At 39.8% G+C, this 16,994-nt stretch overlaps 1 protein-coding gene across 1 annotated transcript in view; it reads left to right on the top strand.

Annotated features, from left to right (window-relative positions):
* Nucleotides 1–4,626: 4,626 nt before the first annotated feature.
* LOC146853751 (glycine N-acyltransferase-like protein 3) overlaps nucleotides 4,627–16,994 on the top strand; it is a 194,842-nt gene continuing 182,474 nt past the window's right edge. The window contains exon 1 of the mRNA XM_085650388.1: nucleotides 4,627–4,717. Within this exon, the coding sequence (XP_085506514.1) occupies nucleotides 4,710–4,717 (8 nt within the window). The 5' untranslated portion in view covers nucleotides 4,627–4,709. The remainder of the gene's footprint in view (nucleotides 4,718–16,994) is intronic.

Here is a 16,994-nt window from a genome sequence, read left to right as displayed (position 1 = left end):
TAATTGTGATTAAGACTGAAAGAAATAATGTGTTATATACTACTTGTTGGTACAATCCGCGTATAAGAACCTTTTCATGATCTACATGAATTCTCTTGATTTTAAAGATTTGTTTTTAAACTTTTGTATGCTTTTATGGACACAAAATTTGTATCCGAATAAAGTTTTAATTGAATTGAATTTTAAATAGTTCAGAAGACTTCCGCCCTGGTGGTGCTCGGATCATCACTAAATCACCTACCTTTACAATAGTTTTTTTAACAGTTTTTTTACTATCAAAACTCAGTTTTCTATCCATAATATTTTTTGCTTCTCTTTCCCTCCATGACCTACAATCTTCATTCATGATAACCTTTTGATTGACCCAATGAGGTGCGATGAAGGTATTTGGTTGTCTGTTTTTAAGAAGAAGGAATGGTGTGCACCCAGTAGTGGAATGAGGGGTAATTCTATACATTTCTACTGTCTTAATAATTCCTTCCTTCCAATTTATATTAGTTTGTTTGGACAGAGAAATGGACTCCTTGAGAACTCTAACAAATCTCTCCACCGTACCATTACTTTCCGGGTGGTATAGAGAGCAGCGCTTGTGCTTAATAGAGCATTTCTCTAAAAACTCCCCCATTTCCTTAGAAACAAATTGTACTCCATTATCTGTGAGTAGATACCCAGGGAACCCCTCTCTAGAGAACACATCCATAAGGAAAAGAAATAACATGTTTTGAATCAATGGACCTTGTGATTTTAATTTCAGGCCACCTTGAGTACAGATCTATCAGCACAGACACATATAAATCTCCATCTTTGCTTTTAACCGGCCCCAAAATATCAGGGGCTAATTCCTCCCAGGGTCCACCGGGTCTATCCCTAATATCCATTGGTTGTACTCTAGGTTTAAAACATTTCTCACTTAATGCACATGGGATGCACTCCCTCACTAATCTCTCAATGTCCAAATCCATCCCGGCCCACCAATAATTGAGTCTGATGCTTTCCTTGGTTTTAGAAATACCCTGATGTCCTTGATGAGATAAATTGATCAATTCCTCACGGAAACATTTAGGAGGAATGAGTCTTGTACCCCGAAAAAGCAACCCATCAGAAACAGATAATTCGTCCTTAACATTCCAGTATTTTTCTGACACACCTTTCCTATTCTTAACCCATCCATTAACAAGAAAGGAGGATAATTCTACAAGTTCCTCATCAGTTCTACACTCCTCTCTCCACCTCTCTTGTTTTATTCCATCACAATCAATAACGCACATCCAATCAAGTTCCTCCGCTTCCTCTTGCATAGAATAATTTTCATCAAGAGTTACCAGTCTGGACAAGGCATCTGCTGTGTGATTACATACGCCAGGTAAATACTTAACTTGAAAATCATAACCTTGTAAATCAACCACCCATCTTGAGATCCTGCTCGAGATGGCATCCGTTCCTTTCTTATTGAAAACTTCAACTAAAGGTTTGTGGTCCGTTCTGACCACAAATTTGGTACTCCACAATAAATTCTTCAATTTTTTTATAGCCCAATGGACAGCTAAAGCCTCTCTTTCTATCACCGAATACCTGGTTTCAGCCCCTCTTAGACTCCGTGATAGAAATAAAATGATATTTGTTTTCCCTTCGCCTTCTTGTTGCAAAACCGCACCCAACCCTTTGTTACTTGCATCAGTGACTAACACAGATTTTGCCGTAGGATCAAAACTACTCAACCTAGGCGTCTTCCTAAGGTACTCTTTTATTCTTGCAAATTCCATCTCACATTCTTTGTTCCAACAGAACTCAACACCTTTGCAAAGTAGAGTGTGCATGTTAACACACTTCTCAGCAAAGCCTTTTACAAATTTACTATAATATTCAGCCATTCCTAAAAACTTCATGAGCTCTTCTCTGGATTGAACCAACTCACTTTTAGGTTCAATACCTCTTCCAGATATTGTATGCCCCAAGTAATCAATCGAAGATTGCTTAAATTTGCACTTGCCAATCCTCACCGTGAGGTTATGGGAACTAAACTTTTCCAATACTTCCTTTACCCTTAAATCATGCTCACTCGTATTTCTCCCAAAAATCAAAACATCATCTTGGTAGATTTTTACGCCTTTCTGACCCTTCAGAACTCGTTCAAGAGCCCTCTGAAATACAGAGGCCGCCGAAACCAAACCAAACGGTAAGCGTTTAAATCTAAAAGTGCCAAAAGGTGTGATGAACGCAGTATAATCCTTGGACTCTTCATCCAATTTGATCTGGTGATAGGCCGATTTAAGATCAACCGTTGAAAAAACACTAGCTCCCTTAAGAAGCATTAACATGTCTGAGATTTTGGGAAGAGGATATTTATCAATCACCACCTGTTTGTTAAGTTCGCTGAGGTCAATGCACAGACGGAGACTTCCGTCAGATTTGCGAGCGGCCACCACCGGAGCCAACCACTCTGTCACTTCCACCTCCTCTATTATGCCTTCTAACTTGAGCTTCTCCAACTGTTCTCTCATCTCTTCTGTAGCTGCTAAAGGGACCCCACGTACTTTACTGGCAAAGGGCACCGCCCCCAACTTAAGCTTTATCTTATGAACATAATCATTAAGACATCCTAGCTCATTTTTAAAAACCTTAGGGAAGGAGTTCTTAAGTTCTTCTGTGTAACCTTTATCACAGGACTGTAACTTGATACTATTTATGTCAACATTTTCTTTCAAAATAATAGGGGGATCATTGTTTGGATCCATAATTATGCCTAGGTCTTTCTGGTGTAGCCAGCTCAATAAGCTATCACCGTTATATGAGACATAAACTTTTCCAGAGGTGTATCTTCCCTTGTATTCAATCAAGCCATGAAAGTACCCTATTAGCTTAATAGGCTCCCCCCCTCCATATGAGTAAGGATTAATGTCAGCCTTCACAAGATTAACTCTGTTGAGCAGATGTTTTTCATAAAACTTTTTTGACACGATAGTTATTTTAGCACCTGAGTCAAACAGAACGTTTGTTTTACAATTTTCTACCATAACCTCATCAATGGGGCCACTCTTTTCATCATCAGTAACATGAGAGATGATTTGCCCACAATCTAGATCTGAATCAGAAGCACTAGGACTTTCTACATCCCTACATACCATGTTAACTTTAGAACCAACTTTTTTAACTCTGCAAGCGGTGGAATAGTGTCAATTATTTTTACACTTATTGCATTTTACTTTAAGGGCAGGACATTTCTTGTAATTTGCTAAATGATCAGGATTCCCACACCTGTAACATTTGAATTTATACTCCTGGTCCTTAGAAGTAAACACAACTTTTTTGTCAGACGTGGGTGTTTTGAATTTCTTATCGTACTTATCTTTGTTTTCACAAATATCCTTTCCATGAACTTTAACTACATGAACATTATCACTCTTATTTTCGTTCTTAGTTATTACTTCCACACATTTAGTAGAATGTTCAATCTGCTTTGCTATCACCAGAACTTCATCAAGAGTAGGATCGTCTTTCTGCCATATATCATCCCTTACCTTCTGTACATTACACCCTAACATGAATTGATCTCTTATTCTTTCCTCCAAAAGCCCTCCAAATTTACAAGAAGAACCTAGCTTCCTAAGAGCAGTTACATAATTCTCCACTGACTCTCCCTCATTTTGAGTCCGCCTACCAAAATGATAGCGCTCAAGTATGGTGCTCACCTTGGGTAAATAATGACGATCCAATTTTAATATGCAGATTTCATACTCATTTAAACTGTTATCATCTACCTCAGGTAAGTGGTCAAACACCTCTTGCCCCTCTGAGCCTAGACAGTGGAGTAAGAGTGCAGTTCTTCTTTCAGCACTCAAATTAGTGCCACACACTCTCGCATACCTCTCGAAAACCTTTTTCCATTTCTGCCACTTAATCGGTGGATCACCAGGGTTGGACAGAAAGAAAGGTGGAGTGGCCACATTCTGCATCTCCGGCAAATACTAAATAAATTTGTTATTTGAAAGAGAGCTAGAACTTATCGCCAAAAGAAAAAAAAATATTACCAACTAATGGACACCTCCACTTGCTCTAAATGGAGAATGAAAAGGTCACAGGTTAATGCTATTCTCTTAAAGTAATATACAGGACGAACCATCAAAACTGCAGATAAAACAAATGTGAATATAATAATAGTACTCAGATAAATTGAAAATGAATTAGTGCGTGCACACACCAAAAATGAATGTTGTAAAAAGGAAATTTTAACAGAGAAAGTCAAATCATTGCACTCTCCATGTTGAACTGCATTAATGTATATTTCAATCCACTAGATGGCGTTGATGGCACTGCTTTCTTTCACCTTTCCATATAAAAGTTTATTAAAAAAAATACCTTTGTTTCTTTTTTTTTTAACAAAGGCGCTTGAGGATATGGAGGAAATGTCACCGCAATCGATGAGAAAGGTACCCAACAAGGAACAAAACGAAATGAAACTAGGATTCACTACGTAGTTGCAGAGACGTCACTGGAACTACTGGAGCCTCTGTGGTTCAAAATGCGCATTGTAGCCTCACCAATAACACTGCTGATGACTAAAACAAACAGATTGCCGTCAATCACGTAAAGAATGTTGCAGAGGAGTCACGTGAGCTACCGGAGCCTCTGAAGTTCAAAACGCGTGCTGTGACCTCACTGAAGGCAAAGCTGCTGACGTTCCGATGTTCTGCTTGGTTCGATGAAAAACGATGACCGGGTGAGTGTTTCAAAATGTGTTGTTTTTCAAATTAGAGTTCACGAGGCACAGACCATAATGTATTAAAGGGATACTTTGCGTGCTCCAAGAAATCACGCTACCAGAACATAGCGAAAGCCACACAACGCCCAAAAGTATAAAGCTCTTACACGGAGGCAGGCACAGATGAAAATTAATTGCTGAAGAGTTCAATTCACTGACCTTTCCTCCCAAAGAAAGTTCAATTAGGCGATGTAATAGCTAAATCCCAACCTTACTTTGACAAACTTTTCGAGGGAACCATCCTTTAATGAAAAATCAAAGGAAAATTAAACCCTTACTTTGTGAACATACAGGATATATCTCCACTTTAAAAAAAATAAGAGAAAGTGTGTTCCCAACAAAGTATCCAGGTTTAATTAAGCCAACATCGAAAGTCTCCCAGCCCTCTAAATTTTTTAAAAGTCAGAAAGGGCGAGAAATGTGGCGAAGCTTAGGTTCAAATAGGAAGGAACACTTACAAAACGATTAGATGTCCAGGTTGAGTAAACTTCAGATGTTGAGATCTTCTTGTTGAAACAGTAAAAAAATAATGTAGGTTCACAACTCAGTAAGGAAGATGAGTTAATCCCACGCTCGTCGCCAGTGTAAGATTCATCCAAATAAGAAAATCCAAGCAGGAGGTTGTGAGAAGATCCTAGTTTATTACTGAGTAAGAAAGATCCCATCCATCAAGAGTTATCAGCCAGATGCAACTGACTCAGATCAAGCTCTCAGAATTCCATCACCATGGAGCTACTTTGATGGTCAACACTTTTCTTGTACAAGGATCACAACACCTATGTACAACATCTGTATAAATATATAATTAATATGCACATTACTACATTCTACTAATGTGTCAGTTTCTTCACTCTCTAGCTGAGGACCAAAGTAACAAAACTCAATATCATCACAGACCTGCTTCACATCTGATACTGACCCACGCAAAAGAGCACTGTTCAACTCACTTAACTTTAGTGCTGGACTTTTTGCATAATACAACCTTCTCACTAACTTCAGCATTTGAGTATGATGTACTGCCAGCATTCTGAAATGGTGAAAAACACTTTGACAAATTTTCCTGGAAAGACAAGCCAGAGAATGACCTTGCAAACCAGTATGTTTTCTCACTCTGCAAGGGTCTAGTCCTTGCAACAGCTTAATCTTTTGTTTTACACTTTTTTTAGTATAGGCTCGTAAAAAACGACATAATTTTTCAATAGATTCCTGTCGTACACTGCAAACACTACTGAAATCCCAAGTGTACACAGGGTTTTTAGCACGTCTCCCTAAAACTTCATCTGCTATCACTCATTCTGCATTTCTTCAACCATTTTCTCTTTCTCAATTGGACAACCGTCGCTAACCTCATAACCTCTACCACTGGTGTCAACTGCATACAATAATTTTTCGCTCAGTGAATAACTCTCATCGTTAAAAAAAGGCTCTGAACTGGAACTGTGTTTCCATTCTCCAAAAAAAAACATCACAAACATTTTTTTTATTAATAACTCTTTTCCTCCTACTTTTGGCCTTCATTACATGGATTGGTTTATCTAGTGATCGAATTCTGTTTAATACTAAAATAAACAGTTTCCTTTTTACTTCAAAAGCCTTTTCCACAATGTTTTCAATATGCTTCTTCTTTTTATAAAATAAAGCTCTCTTTTTATATTTTGTCACATCTTTCAGCAAATTATGCACTACTCTCTTGTAAAATATTACTTTGCGTAATTCCTTATACTGATTTTGCCTTCTATTGCCATACTTTATCTCCTCTGACTGACCATTTGCTTTTTTACTTTTCCTCATATTTTGAATTTTTTACTTACTTGAAGAATTCTCAGTAGTTCCAGCATTATCTACATTCTGTTTGCTCGTACAAACATTTTTAATAAATTGCTTTGTGATCTTACCAGAAGATTTTTTCCTTTTAGCCACATTATCTTGTACATTCAATACTTGTGGTTGATGTTTCTTCAAACAATCCTCCTGTCTCTGTTCTTTTCTTTTTCTTTTTTTTTCTGGCATGATTTCTCTATTTTAACGTTGAAAAACAGTGTCAGTAAAAAAGAATCACAAATAAATGTATACTAATAACTTTCAAATTTATACTATCCCATTACTGTACAAACACATTTTATATAAAAACTGCCTAAGAAACTATAGCCCTGAACCACAAGTGTGACGATGGTTAAAACACTACATGCATAGTGCATACTACTTTGAAGCAGTTCATGCCCTAAAGCCTACCTCACTAAAAGACTACATGCTAACTGACTGAATGATTACAGTACTATAAGGAGACACACTGGGTGAGTGACAGGATGTTTGCTGGACTGTATGGATACTGACTAGGGAATTGAAGGTGTGAAAGACAAGTGTGTAGGTGGTTAGAAGACTGCATGCATAGTGGATAGGGGTTTCAAGCAGTCCATGTGCTAAGACCTGAGTCGCTGGATGAGTACTTGGGTACTGACTGAATGATTAGAGTACTGCAAGGAGAGTGCCTGGGTGAATTTATAAGTGTTTGGGTTTTGGCGGAGTGAAAGGATTAGTACATGGTACCGAATGGCTCACTAGAGAAGTGCAAGGGGACTGACAGGGTGTTTGCTGGAGTGTATATATACTGTCTGCGGAATTGAAGGTGTGAATAACAACTGTGTAGGTGGTTAGAGGACTGCATGCATAGTGAATAGGCGTTTGAAGCAGTCTATGTGCTAAGGCCTGGCCCACTGCATGAGTACTCTTCTAATTCTACTAAAACTTGACAACATGACAGGTTTTAAAACAGTTATCTGTCAGCAAATACATGATGTTACCAAATGCTTCTCTCACAGTGGTTCCCAAATGCACACAGACTCACAGTGTGATTCTAGACAACAACCACTATCCCTAGGAGTTTACCAAAACTCATTCACTACTGTGGAAGTGGTAAGGGAACTGCACACAATCTACATATTTCAGGACTGCACTTTTCTGTCAAAGCCTAACTCATTTAATCAACGCATAAGCAAACACTGGCTTCTAATGCTACTAAAACTTGACAACATGACAAGTTTTAACCCCTTCGGTGCTCATGACGGAACGGTTCCGTCATGAGCCACGGTTGAGCTGTGCTCATGACGGAACCGTTCCGTCATGACCACGCCCGCGCAGGAATAGATCAGCACAGCAGGGGAATCCGTCCAGCATGGAAGGGGTTAAAAGAGTTATCTGTCAGCAAATACACAATGTTACCAAATGCTTCTCTCTCAGTGGTTCCCAAATGCACACAGACTCACAGTGTGATTCTAGACAACAACCACTATCCCTAGGAGTTTACCAAAACTCATTCACTACTGTGGAAGTGGTAAGGGAACTGCACACAATCTACCTATTTCAGGCCTGCACTTTTCTGTCAAAGCCTAACTCATTTAATCAACGCATAAGCAAACACTGGCTTCTAATGCTACTAAAACTTGACAACATGACAAGTTTTAAAAGAGTTATCTGTCAGCAAATACACAATGTTACCAAATGCTTCTCTCTCAGTGGTTCCCAAATGCACACAGACTCACAGTGTGATTCTAGACAAGCACCACTATCCCTAGGAGTTTACCAACACTCATTCACTACAGTGGAAGTGGTAAGGGAACTGCACACAATCTACATATTTCAGGACTGCACTTTTCTGTCAAAGCCTAACTCATTTAATCAACGCATAAGCAAACACTGGCTTCTAATGCTACTAAAACTTAACAACAAGACAGGTTTAAAAACAGTTATCTCTCAGAAAATACACAATGTTACCAAATGCTTCTCTCACAGTGGTTCCCAAATGCACACAGGCTCACAGTGTGATTCTAGACAAGCAACACTATCCCTAGCAGCTTACCAAAACTCATTCACTACTGTGCAAGGGGTAAGGAGACTACACACAATCTACATATTAAAGTACACCACATTTTTGTCAAAGCATGACTCATTTTATGAATGCATAAGCAAAGACTGACTTCTAATGCTACTGAAACTTGACAACATGACAGGTTTTAAAAGAGTTATCTGTCAGAAAATACACGATGTTACCAAATGCTTCTCTCACAGTGGTTCCCAAATGCACACAGACACACAGTGTGATTCTAGACAACAACCACTATCCATAGGAGTTTACCAAAACTCATTCACTACTGTGGAAGTGGTAAGGGAACTGCACACAATCTACATATTTCAGGACTGCACTTTTGTGTCAAAGCCTGGCTCATTTTATTATTGCATAAGCAAAGAATGGCTTCTAATGCTACTAAAACTTGACAACAAGACAGGTTTTAAAACAGTTATCTGTCAGCAAATACACGATGTTACCAAATGCTTCTCTCACAATGGTTCCCAAACGCACACAGACTCACAGTGTGATTCTAGACAAGCAACACTATCTCTAGCAGCTTACCAAAACTCATTCACTACTGTGCAAGGGGTAAGGAGACTACACCCAATCTACATATTAAAGTACAGCACATTAGTGTCAAAGCATGACTCATTTTATCAATGCATAAGCAAAGACTGGCTTCTAATGCTACTAAAACTTGACAACATGACAGGTTTTAAAATAGTTATCTGTCAAAACATACACAATGTTACCAAATGCTTCTCTCACAGTGGTTCCCAAATGCACACAGACTCACAGTGTGATTCTAGACAACAACCACTATCCATAGGAGTTTACCAAAACTCATTCTCTGCAGTGGAAGTGGTAAGGGAACTGCACACAATCTACACATTTCAGGACTGCACTTTTGTGTCAAAGCCTGACTCATTTAATCAAAGCATAAGCAAAAACTGCCTTCTAATGCTACTAAAACTTGACAACAGGACAGGTTTTAAAACAGTTATCTGTCAGCAAATACACGATGTTACCAAATGCTTCTCTCACAGTGGTTTCCAAATGCACACAGACTCACAGTGTGAATCGAGACAAGCAACACTATCCCTAGCAGCTTACCAAAACTCATACACTACTGTGCAAGGGGTAAGGAGACTACACAGAATCTACATATTAAAGTACACCACATTAGTGTCAAAGCATAACTCATTTTATCAATGCATAAGCAAAGACTGGCTTCTAATGCTACTAAAACTTGACAACATGACAGGTTTTAAAATAGTTATCTGTCAGAAAATACACGATGTTACCAAATGCTTCTCTCACAGTGGTTCCCAAATGCACACAGACTCACAGTGTGATTCTAGACAACAACCACTATCCCTAGGAGTTTACCAAAACTCATTCACTACTGTGGAAGTGGTAAGGGAACTGCACACAATCTACATATTTCAGGACTGCACTTTTCTGTCAAAGCCTAACTCATTTAATCAACGCATAAGCAAACACTGGCTTCTAATGCTACTAAAACTTGACAACATGACAGGTTTTAAAATAGTTATCTGTCAGAAAATACACGATGTTACCAAATGCTTCTCTCACAGTGGTTCCCAAATGCACACAGACTCACAGTGTGATTCTAGACAACAACCACTATCCCTAGGAGTTTACCAAAACTCATTCACTACTGTGGAAGTGGTAAGGGAACTGCACACAATCTACATATTTCAGGACTGCACTTTTCTGTCAAAGCCTAACTCATTTAATCAACGCAAAAGCAAACACTGGCTTCTAATGCTACTAAAACTTGACAACATGACAAGTTTTAAAAGAGTTATCTGTCAGCAAATACACGATGTTACCAAATGCTTCTCTCACAATGGTTCCCAAATGCACACAGACTCACAGTGTGATTCTAGACAAGCAACACTATCTCTAGCAGCTTACCAAAACTCATTCACTACTGTGCAAGGGGTAAGGAGACTACACCCAATCTAAATATTAAAGTACAGCACATTAGTGTCAAAGCATGACTCATTTTATGAATGCATAAGCAAAGACTGGCTTATAATGCTACTAAAACTTGACAACATGGCAGGTTTTAAAAGAGTTATCTGTCAGCAAATACATGATGTTACCAAATGCTTCCCTCACAGTGGTTCCCAAATGCACACAGACTCACAGTGCGATTCTAGACAACAACCACTATCCCTAGGAGTTTACCAAAACTCATTCACTACTGTGGAAGTGGTAAGGGAACTGCACACAATCTACATATTTCAGGACTGCACTTTTCTGTCAAAGCCTAACTCATTTAATCAACGCATAAGCAAACACTGGCTTCTAATGCTACTAAAACTTGACAACATGACAAGTTTTAAAAGAGTTATCTGTCAGCAAATACACAATGTTACCAAATGCTTCTCTCTCAGTGGTTCCCAAATGCACACAGACTCACAGTGTGATTCTAGACAACAACCACTATCCCTAGGAGTTTACCAAAACTCATTCACTACTGTGGAAGTGGTAAGGGAACTGCACACAATCTACCTATTTCAGGCCTGCACTTTTCTGTCAAAGCCTAACTCATTTAATCAACGCATAAGCAAACACTGGCTTCTAATGCTACTAAAACTTGACAACATGACAAGTTTTAAAAGAGTTATCTGTCAGCAAATACACAATGTTACCAAATGCTTCTCTCTCAGTGGTTCCCAAATGCACACAGACTCACAGTGTGATTCTAGACAAGCACCACTATCCCTAGGAGTTTACCAACACTCATTCACTACAGTGGAAGTGGTAAGGGAACTGCACACAATCTACATATTTCAGGACTGCACTTTTCTGTCAAAGCCTAACTCATTTAATCAACGCATAAGCAAACACTGGCTTCTAATGCTACTAAAACTTAACAACAAGACAGGTTTAAAAACAGTTATCTCTCAGCAAATACACAATGTTACCAAATGCTTCTCTCACAGTGGTTCCCAAATGCACACAGGCTCACAGTGTGATTCTAGACAAGCAACACTATCCCTAGCAGCTTACCAAAACTCATTCACTACTGTGCAAGGGGTAAGGAGACTACACACAATCTACATATTAAAGTACACCACATTTTTGTCAAAGCATGACTCATTTTATGAATGCATAAGCAAAGACTGACTTCTAATGCTACTAAAACTTGACAACATGACAGGTTTTAAAAGAGTTATCTGTCAGAAAATACACGATGTTACCAAATGCTTCTCTCACAGTGGTTCCCAAATGCACACAGACACACAGTGTGATTCTAGACAACAACCACTATCCATAGGAGTTTACCAAAACTCATTCACTACTGTGGAAGTGGTAAGGGAACTGCACACAATCTACATATTTCAGGACTGCACTTTTGTGTCAAAGCCTGGCTCATTTTATTATTGCATAAGCAAAGAATGGCTTCTAATGCTACTAAAACTTGACAACAAGACAGGTTTTAAAACAGTTATCTGTCAGCAAATACACGATGTTACCAAATGCTTCTCTCACAATGGTTCCCAAATGCACACAGACTCACAGTGTGATTCTAGACAAGCAACACTATCTCTAGCAGCTTACCAAAACTCATTCACTACTGTGCAAGGGGTAAGGAGACTACACCCAATCTACATATTAAAGTACAGCACATTAGTGTCAAAGCATGACTCATTTTATCAATGCATAAGCAAAGACTGGCTTCTAATGCTACTAAAACTTGACAACATGACAGGTTTTAAAATAGTTATCTGTCAAAACATACACAATGTTACCAAATGCTTCTCTCACAGTGGTTCCCAAATGCACACAGACTCACAGTGTGATTCTAGACAACAACCACTATCCATAGGAGTTTACCAAAACTCATTCTCTGCAGTGGAAGTGGTAAGGGAACTGCACACAATCTACACATTTCAGGACTGCACTTTTGTGTCAAAGCCTGACTCATTTAATCAAAGCATAAGCAAAAACTGCCTTCTAATGCTACTAAAACTTGACAACAGGACAGGTTTTAAAACAGTTATCTGTCAGCAAATACACGATGTTACCAAATGCTTCTCTCACAGTGGTTTCCAAATGCACACAGACTCACAGTGTGAATCGAGACAAGCAACACTATCCCTAGCAGCTTACCAAAACTCATACACTACTGTGCAAGGGGTAAGGAGACTACACAGAATCTACATATTAAAGTACACCACATTAGTGTCAAAGCATAACTCATTTTATCAATGCATAAGCAAAGACTGGCTTCTAATGCTACTAAAACTTGACAACATGACAGGTTTTAAAATAGTTATCTGTCAGAAAATACACGATGTTACCAAATGCTTCTCTCACAGTGGTTCCCAAATGCACACAGACTCATAGTGTGATTCTAGACAACAACCACTATCCCTAGGAGTTTACCAAAACTCATTCACTACTGTGGAAGTGGTAAGGGAACTGCACACAATCTACATATTTCAGGACTGCACTTTTCTGTCAAAGCCTAACTCATTTAATCAACGCATAAGCAAACACTGGCTTCTAATGCTACTAAAACTTGACAACATGACAGGTTTTAAAATAGTTATCTGTCAGAAAATACACGATGTTACCAAATGCTTCTCTCTCAGTGGTTCCCAAATGCACACAGACTCACAGTGTGATTCTAGACAACAACCACTATCCCTAGGAGTTTACCAAAACTCATTCACTACTGTGGAAGTGGTAAGGGAACTGCACACAATCTACATATTTCAGGACTGCACTTTTCTGTCAAAGCCTAACTCATTTAATCAACGCATAAGCAAACACTGGCTTCTAAAGCTACTAAAACTTGACAACATGACAAGTTTTAAAAGAGTTATCTGTCAGCAAATACACAATGTTACCAAATGCTTCTCTCTCAGTGGTTCCCAAATGCACACAGACTCACAGTGTGATTCTAGACAACAACCACTATCCCTAGGAGTTTACCAAAACTCATTCACTACTGTGGAAGTGGTAAGGGAACTGCACACAATCTACATATTTCAGGACTGCACTTTTCTGTCAAAGCCTAACTCATTTAATCAACGCATAAGCAAACACTGGCTTCTAATGCTACTAAAACTTGACAACATGGCAGGTTTTAAAAGAGTTATCTGTCAGCAAATACATGATGTTACCAAATGCTTCCCTCACAGTGGTTCCCAAATACACACACACTCACAGTGTGATTCTAGACAAGCACCACTATCCTTATGAGTTTACCAAAACTCATTCACTACAGTGGAAGTGGTAAGGGAACTTCACACAATCTACATATTTCAGGACTGCATTTTTGTGTCAAAGCCTGACTCATTTTATCAATGCATAAGCAAAGACTGGCTTATAATGCTACTAAAACTTGACAACAAGACAGGTTTGAAAACAGTTATCTGTCAGCAAATACACGATGTTACCAAATGCTTCTCTCACAATGGTTCCCAAATGCACACAGACTCACAGTGTGATTCTAGACAAGCAACACTATCTCTAGCAGCTTACCAAAACTCATTCACTACTGTGCAAGGGGTAAGGAGACTACACCCAATCTAAATATTAAAGTACAGCACATTAGTGTCAAAGCATGACTCATTTTATGAATGCATAAGCAAAGACTGGCTTATAATGCAACTAAAACTTGACAATAAGACAGGTTTTAAAACAGTTATCTGTCAGCAAATACACGATGTTACCAAATGCTTCTCTCACAATGGTTCCCAAATGCAGACAGACTCACAGTGTAATTCTAGACAAACAACACTATCCCTTGCACTATACCAAAACACATTTCTTCATCTAGAAGGAGTACTACATTTTAGAATAGAAACATAACTCATTTCACAAATTCATAAACAAGGACTGGTTTCTAATTCTACCAAAAATATAAAAACAGCACTGTTATCTGTCTGCAAACACATGAAAAACACAAATGCTTATCACAGAATGGTTTCTACATGCACACACACTGTCAACAAGATTGTAGAGAAAAAAAGTACTCCCTACACTTTAGCTGGAGAAATACATTAGTCTGATTAAAATCAAAATAGTCTACATACATCCCCTCACAATTAAATAACTCACCTTTCAAGTTGTTTTGTAGATTAAGAAGTATATCAGTCACACACCAGATATCAGTCACACACCAGATTTTCCTATACAGAATCTCTGCACTGTGCACCTGTCAGCAGAACCAAAGAATGGCAAAGTTTCCCTCTCATGTCACACACATGTACATGTAAACATCAAATCACATTCCTTCCCACATAAATTCAAAAGCAAACACACATTTCAATTGATGCCATTGGTGAAATCCTTCATGCATATCCAACACCCTGACGTCATAATAGTGCACTGTGGTGGCAATGGCCTAGGCACTTTGACTGGGGTAGGTCTGGAAATCCTTATGAAGGACACCTTTGCAGAACTGATTTCACTTTTCCCCAAAACTGCCTTTGTGTATTCTAACATATGCCAAAGGCATAAATGGAACTGGTCCAATCATTTTTGTCCACAAATTGAGAAAGCTAGGAAACATGTGAATAAATCTGTTTCTGCTTTTCTCCGAGACTATAGAATGGGGTCCATTTACAATAACAATCTGCGCTTTCATATGCAAGAGATGTATAGGAGAGATGGAGTACACTTTACTGATGAAGTAAACAGAGTCTTCCTCAACGACTTTAGACTCTGTATAGGTACTTACTTATAAGTACCAAAAACTCTCAATGAACACAACGGCTCTTTTTAGAGCCACTCAAGAACAAAACACTTAAGCTTGATTTTTATCTCCCAAAAATTTCAATTTTTTTTCCTTGGATCCGCGCACCCAACGCATTAGGAGTCGCGCACCCTGCGCGCATTTTGACGTTTTTTTTTTAAAAGGGGGCCCCAGGGGGTCCTTCTGGGACACCCTAAGCACCTCTAGAGGGTCAGAGTATTTCCACTCTGCCCCCTTTATATGTTTTACACACTTATTTCCCTTGCTTCTTGAGCCTCGCTTCTACCGAGGCAGAAAATGGCCACCAACAGTTCCTGGATTCGAATGTAGACAGACACTCGACAGCCAATTAGCCTTCAGCGCGCGATCGGGAGGGTGCGCGCTCAGTTCGGGGAGGGTGCGCTTACAGTGCGCTTATTGTGCGCGGATCCTCCCCGGCCATAGATATCACTAGCTTTTTTACCCTAAATTTCTCAGGAACTACTGAACAGATTCACACCATATATGCAAAAGGCAGGAGTCTGAACTGAGGACTACCTCTTTGACAAATTTGGTGTCATTCCGTTCAGCGGTTCGGGCTGTAGCTGCGACAACAGATCCTATGGGAAATTGCATGGGGAAAACTTGTTTTGGGACCCCCCTTTTTTCTCGGCCCCCGCTTGACGAATCACCACGGAACTTTCAGGGTAAGAGCGGAGCGGAGCTGGCCAAAAGTTTGGAAAATTTCACGAAGATTCGTCAACCGGTGCCAGTAGATAATATATGTTCTAAACATATACAATCGATTAAATGGAAGGGTGTTCTACAGCAAATATTTCTGTAAAATTACCTTTTAAAGTCGCTAGATGGCACGTTTGGCTATGAGATGTGGGTTTTCAATCACAGTTTGAAACAAAGACGGTGGTCTCAAAGGGATTCAGTGTACCACTGACAACAAAATGGTGAACAGCAGTTTATATATGTATTAAATAAAGTGTTCCGTAATTTTAAAAAAAAAACATTTTTGAAGAAGGTTTAAATTGTGAGTTCAATTATGTGAGATTTTGAGGAGCCAAGATGGCGACCGGGACGGCAGCGTAGACTCCCGGCTCCGTGAACCTCCGCATCCCGCACGGATATCCTGCACGAGATCCTTAACCTGTGCTACGCGGTCGTGTTTCTGAAGGAGAGAGGCACCCGACTGTGTGACTCCGAGGTTTCTGGCTGCGGTATCGCTGGAGAAATGTGCATTTGAACTTTGCGGCCTGTGCGGCCCTGGAGCCGGGACCTCGAGTGGACGCCGTGGCCGGGCGGCAGTTCAACAACAGCGGCCTGTTGTGACTGGGTGGAGTCGGTCCACCGGAGCGGTGCCAAACTCGGCCTACATTTCGTCGTGGTCGTCTCTACTGTCAAGCGTAGCGGACCGAGTGCATGCCCGGGGGTGCAATTCTCAGACCCTCCGGTGGCTGCCCCTGCCTTTGATGGTGAGCTGCCCGGCCGCCGCCCGTATCCTGCCCTGATCATTGCGGGCCGCCCCCGAATTTTTACGGGAGCTGGTCCGTAGTGGGGACGACTGTTGCCCGTGACCACGCAACAGATAACTTTTCGCCTGCCCCCGGAACCCGGTCACCAGCGACGTGGACATTGAGACGCTTGTCCCGGGG

Source organism: Triturus cristatus, chromosome 4_1, assembly GCF_964204655.1.
Source record: "Triturus cristatus chromosome 4_1, aTriCri1.1, whole genome shotgun sequence".
NCBI classification, from domain to species: Eukaryota; Metazoa; Chordata; class Amphibia; order Caudata; family Salamandridae; genus Triturus; species Triturus cristatus.
The sequence above is the reverse complement of the archived record's forward strand: the minus strand, read 5'-3'. Positions and strand labels throughout refer to the sequence as shown.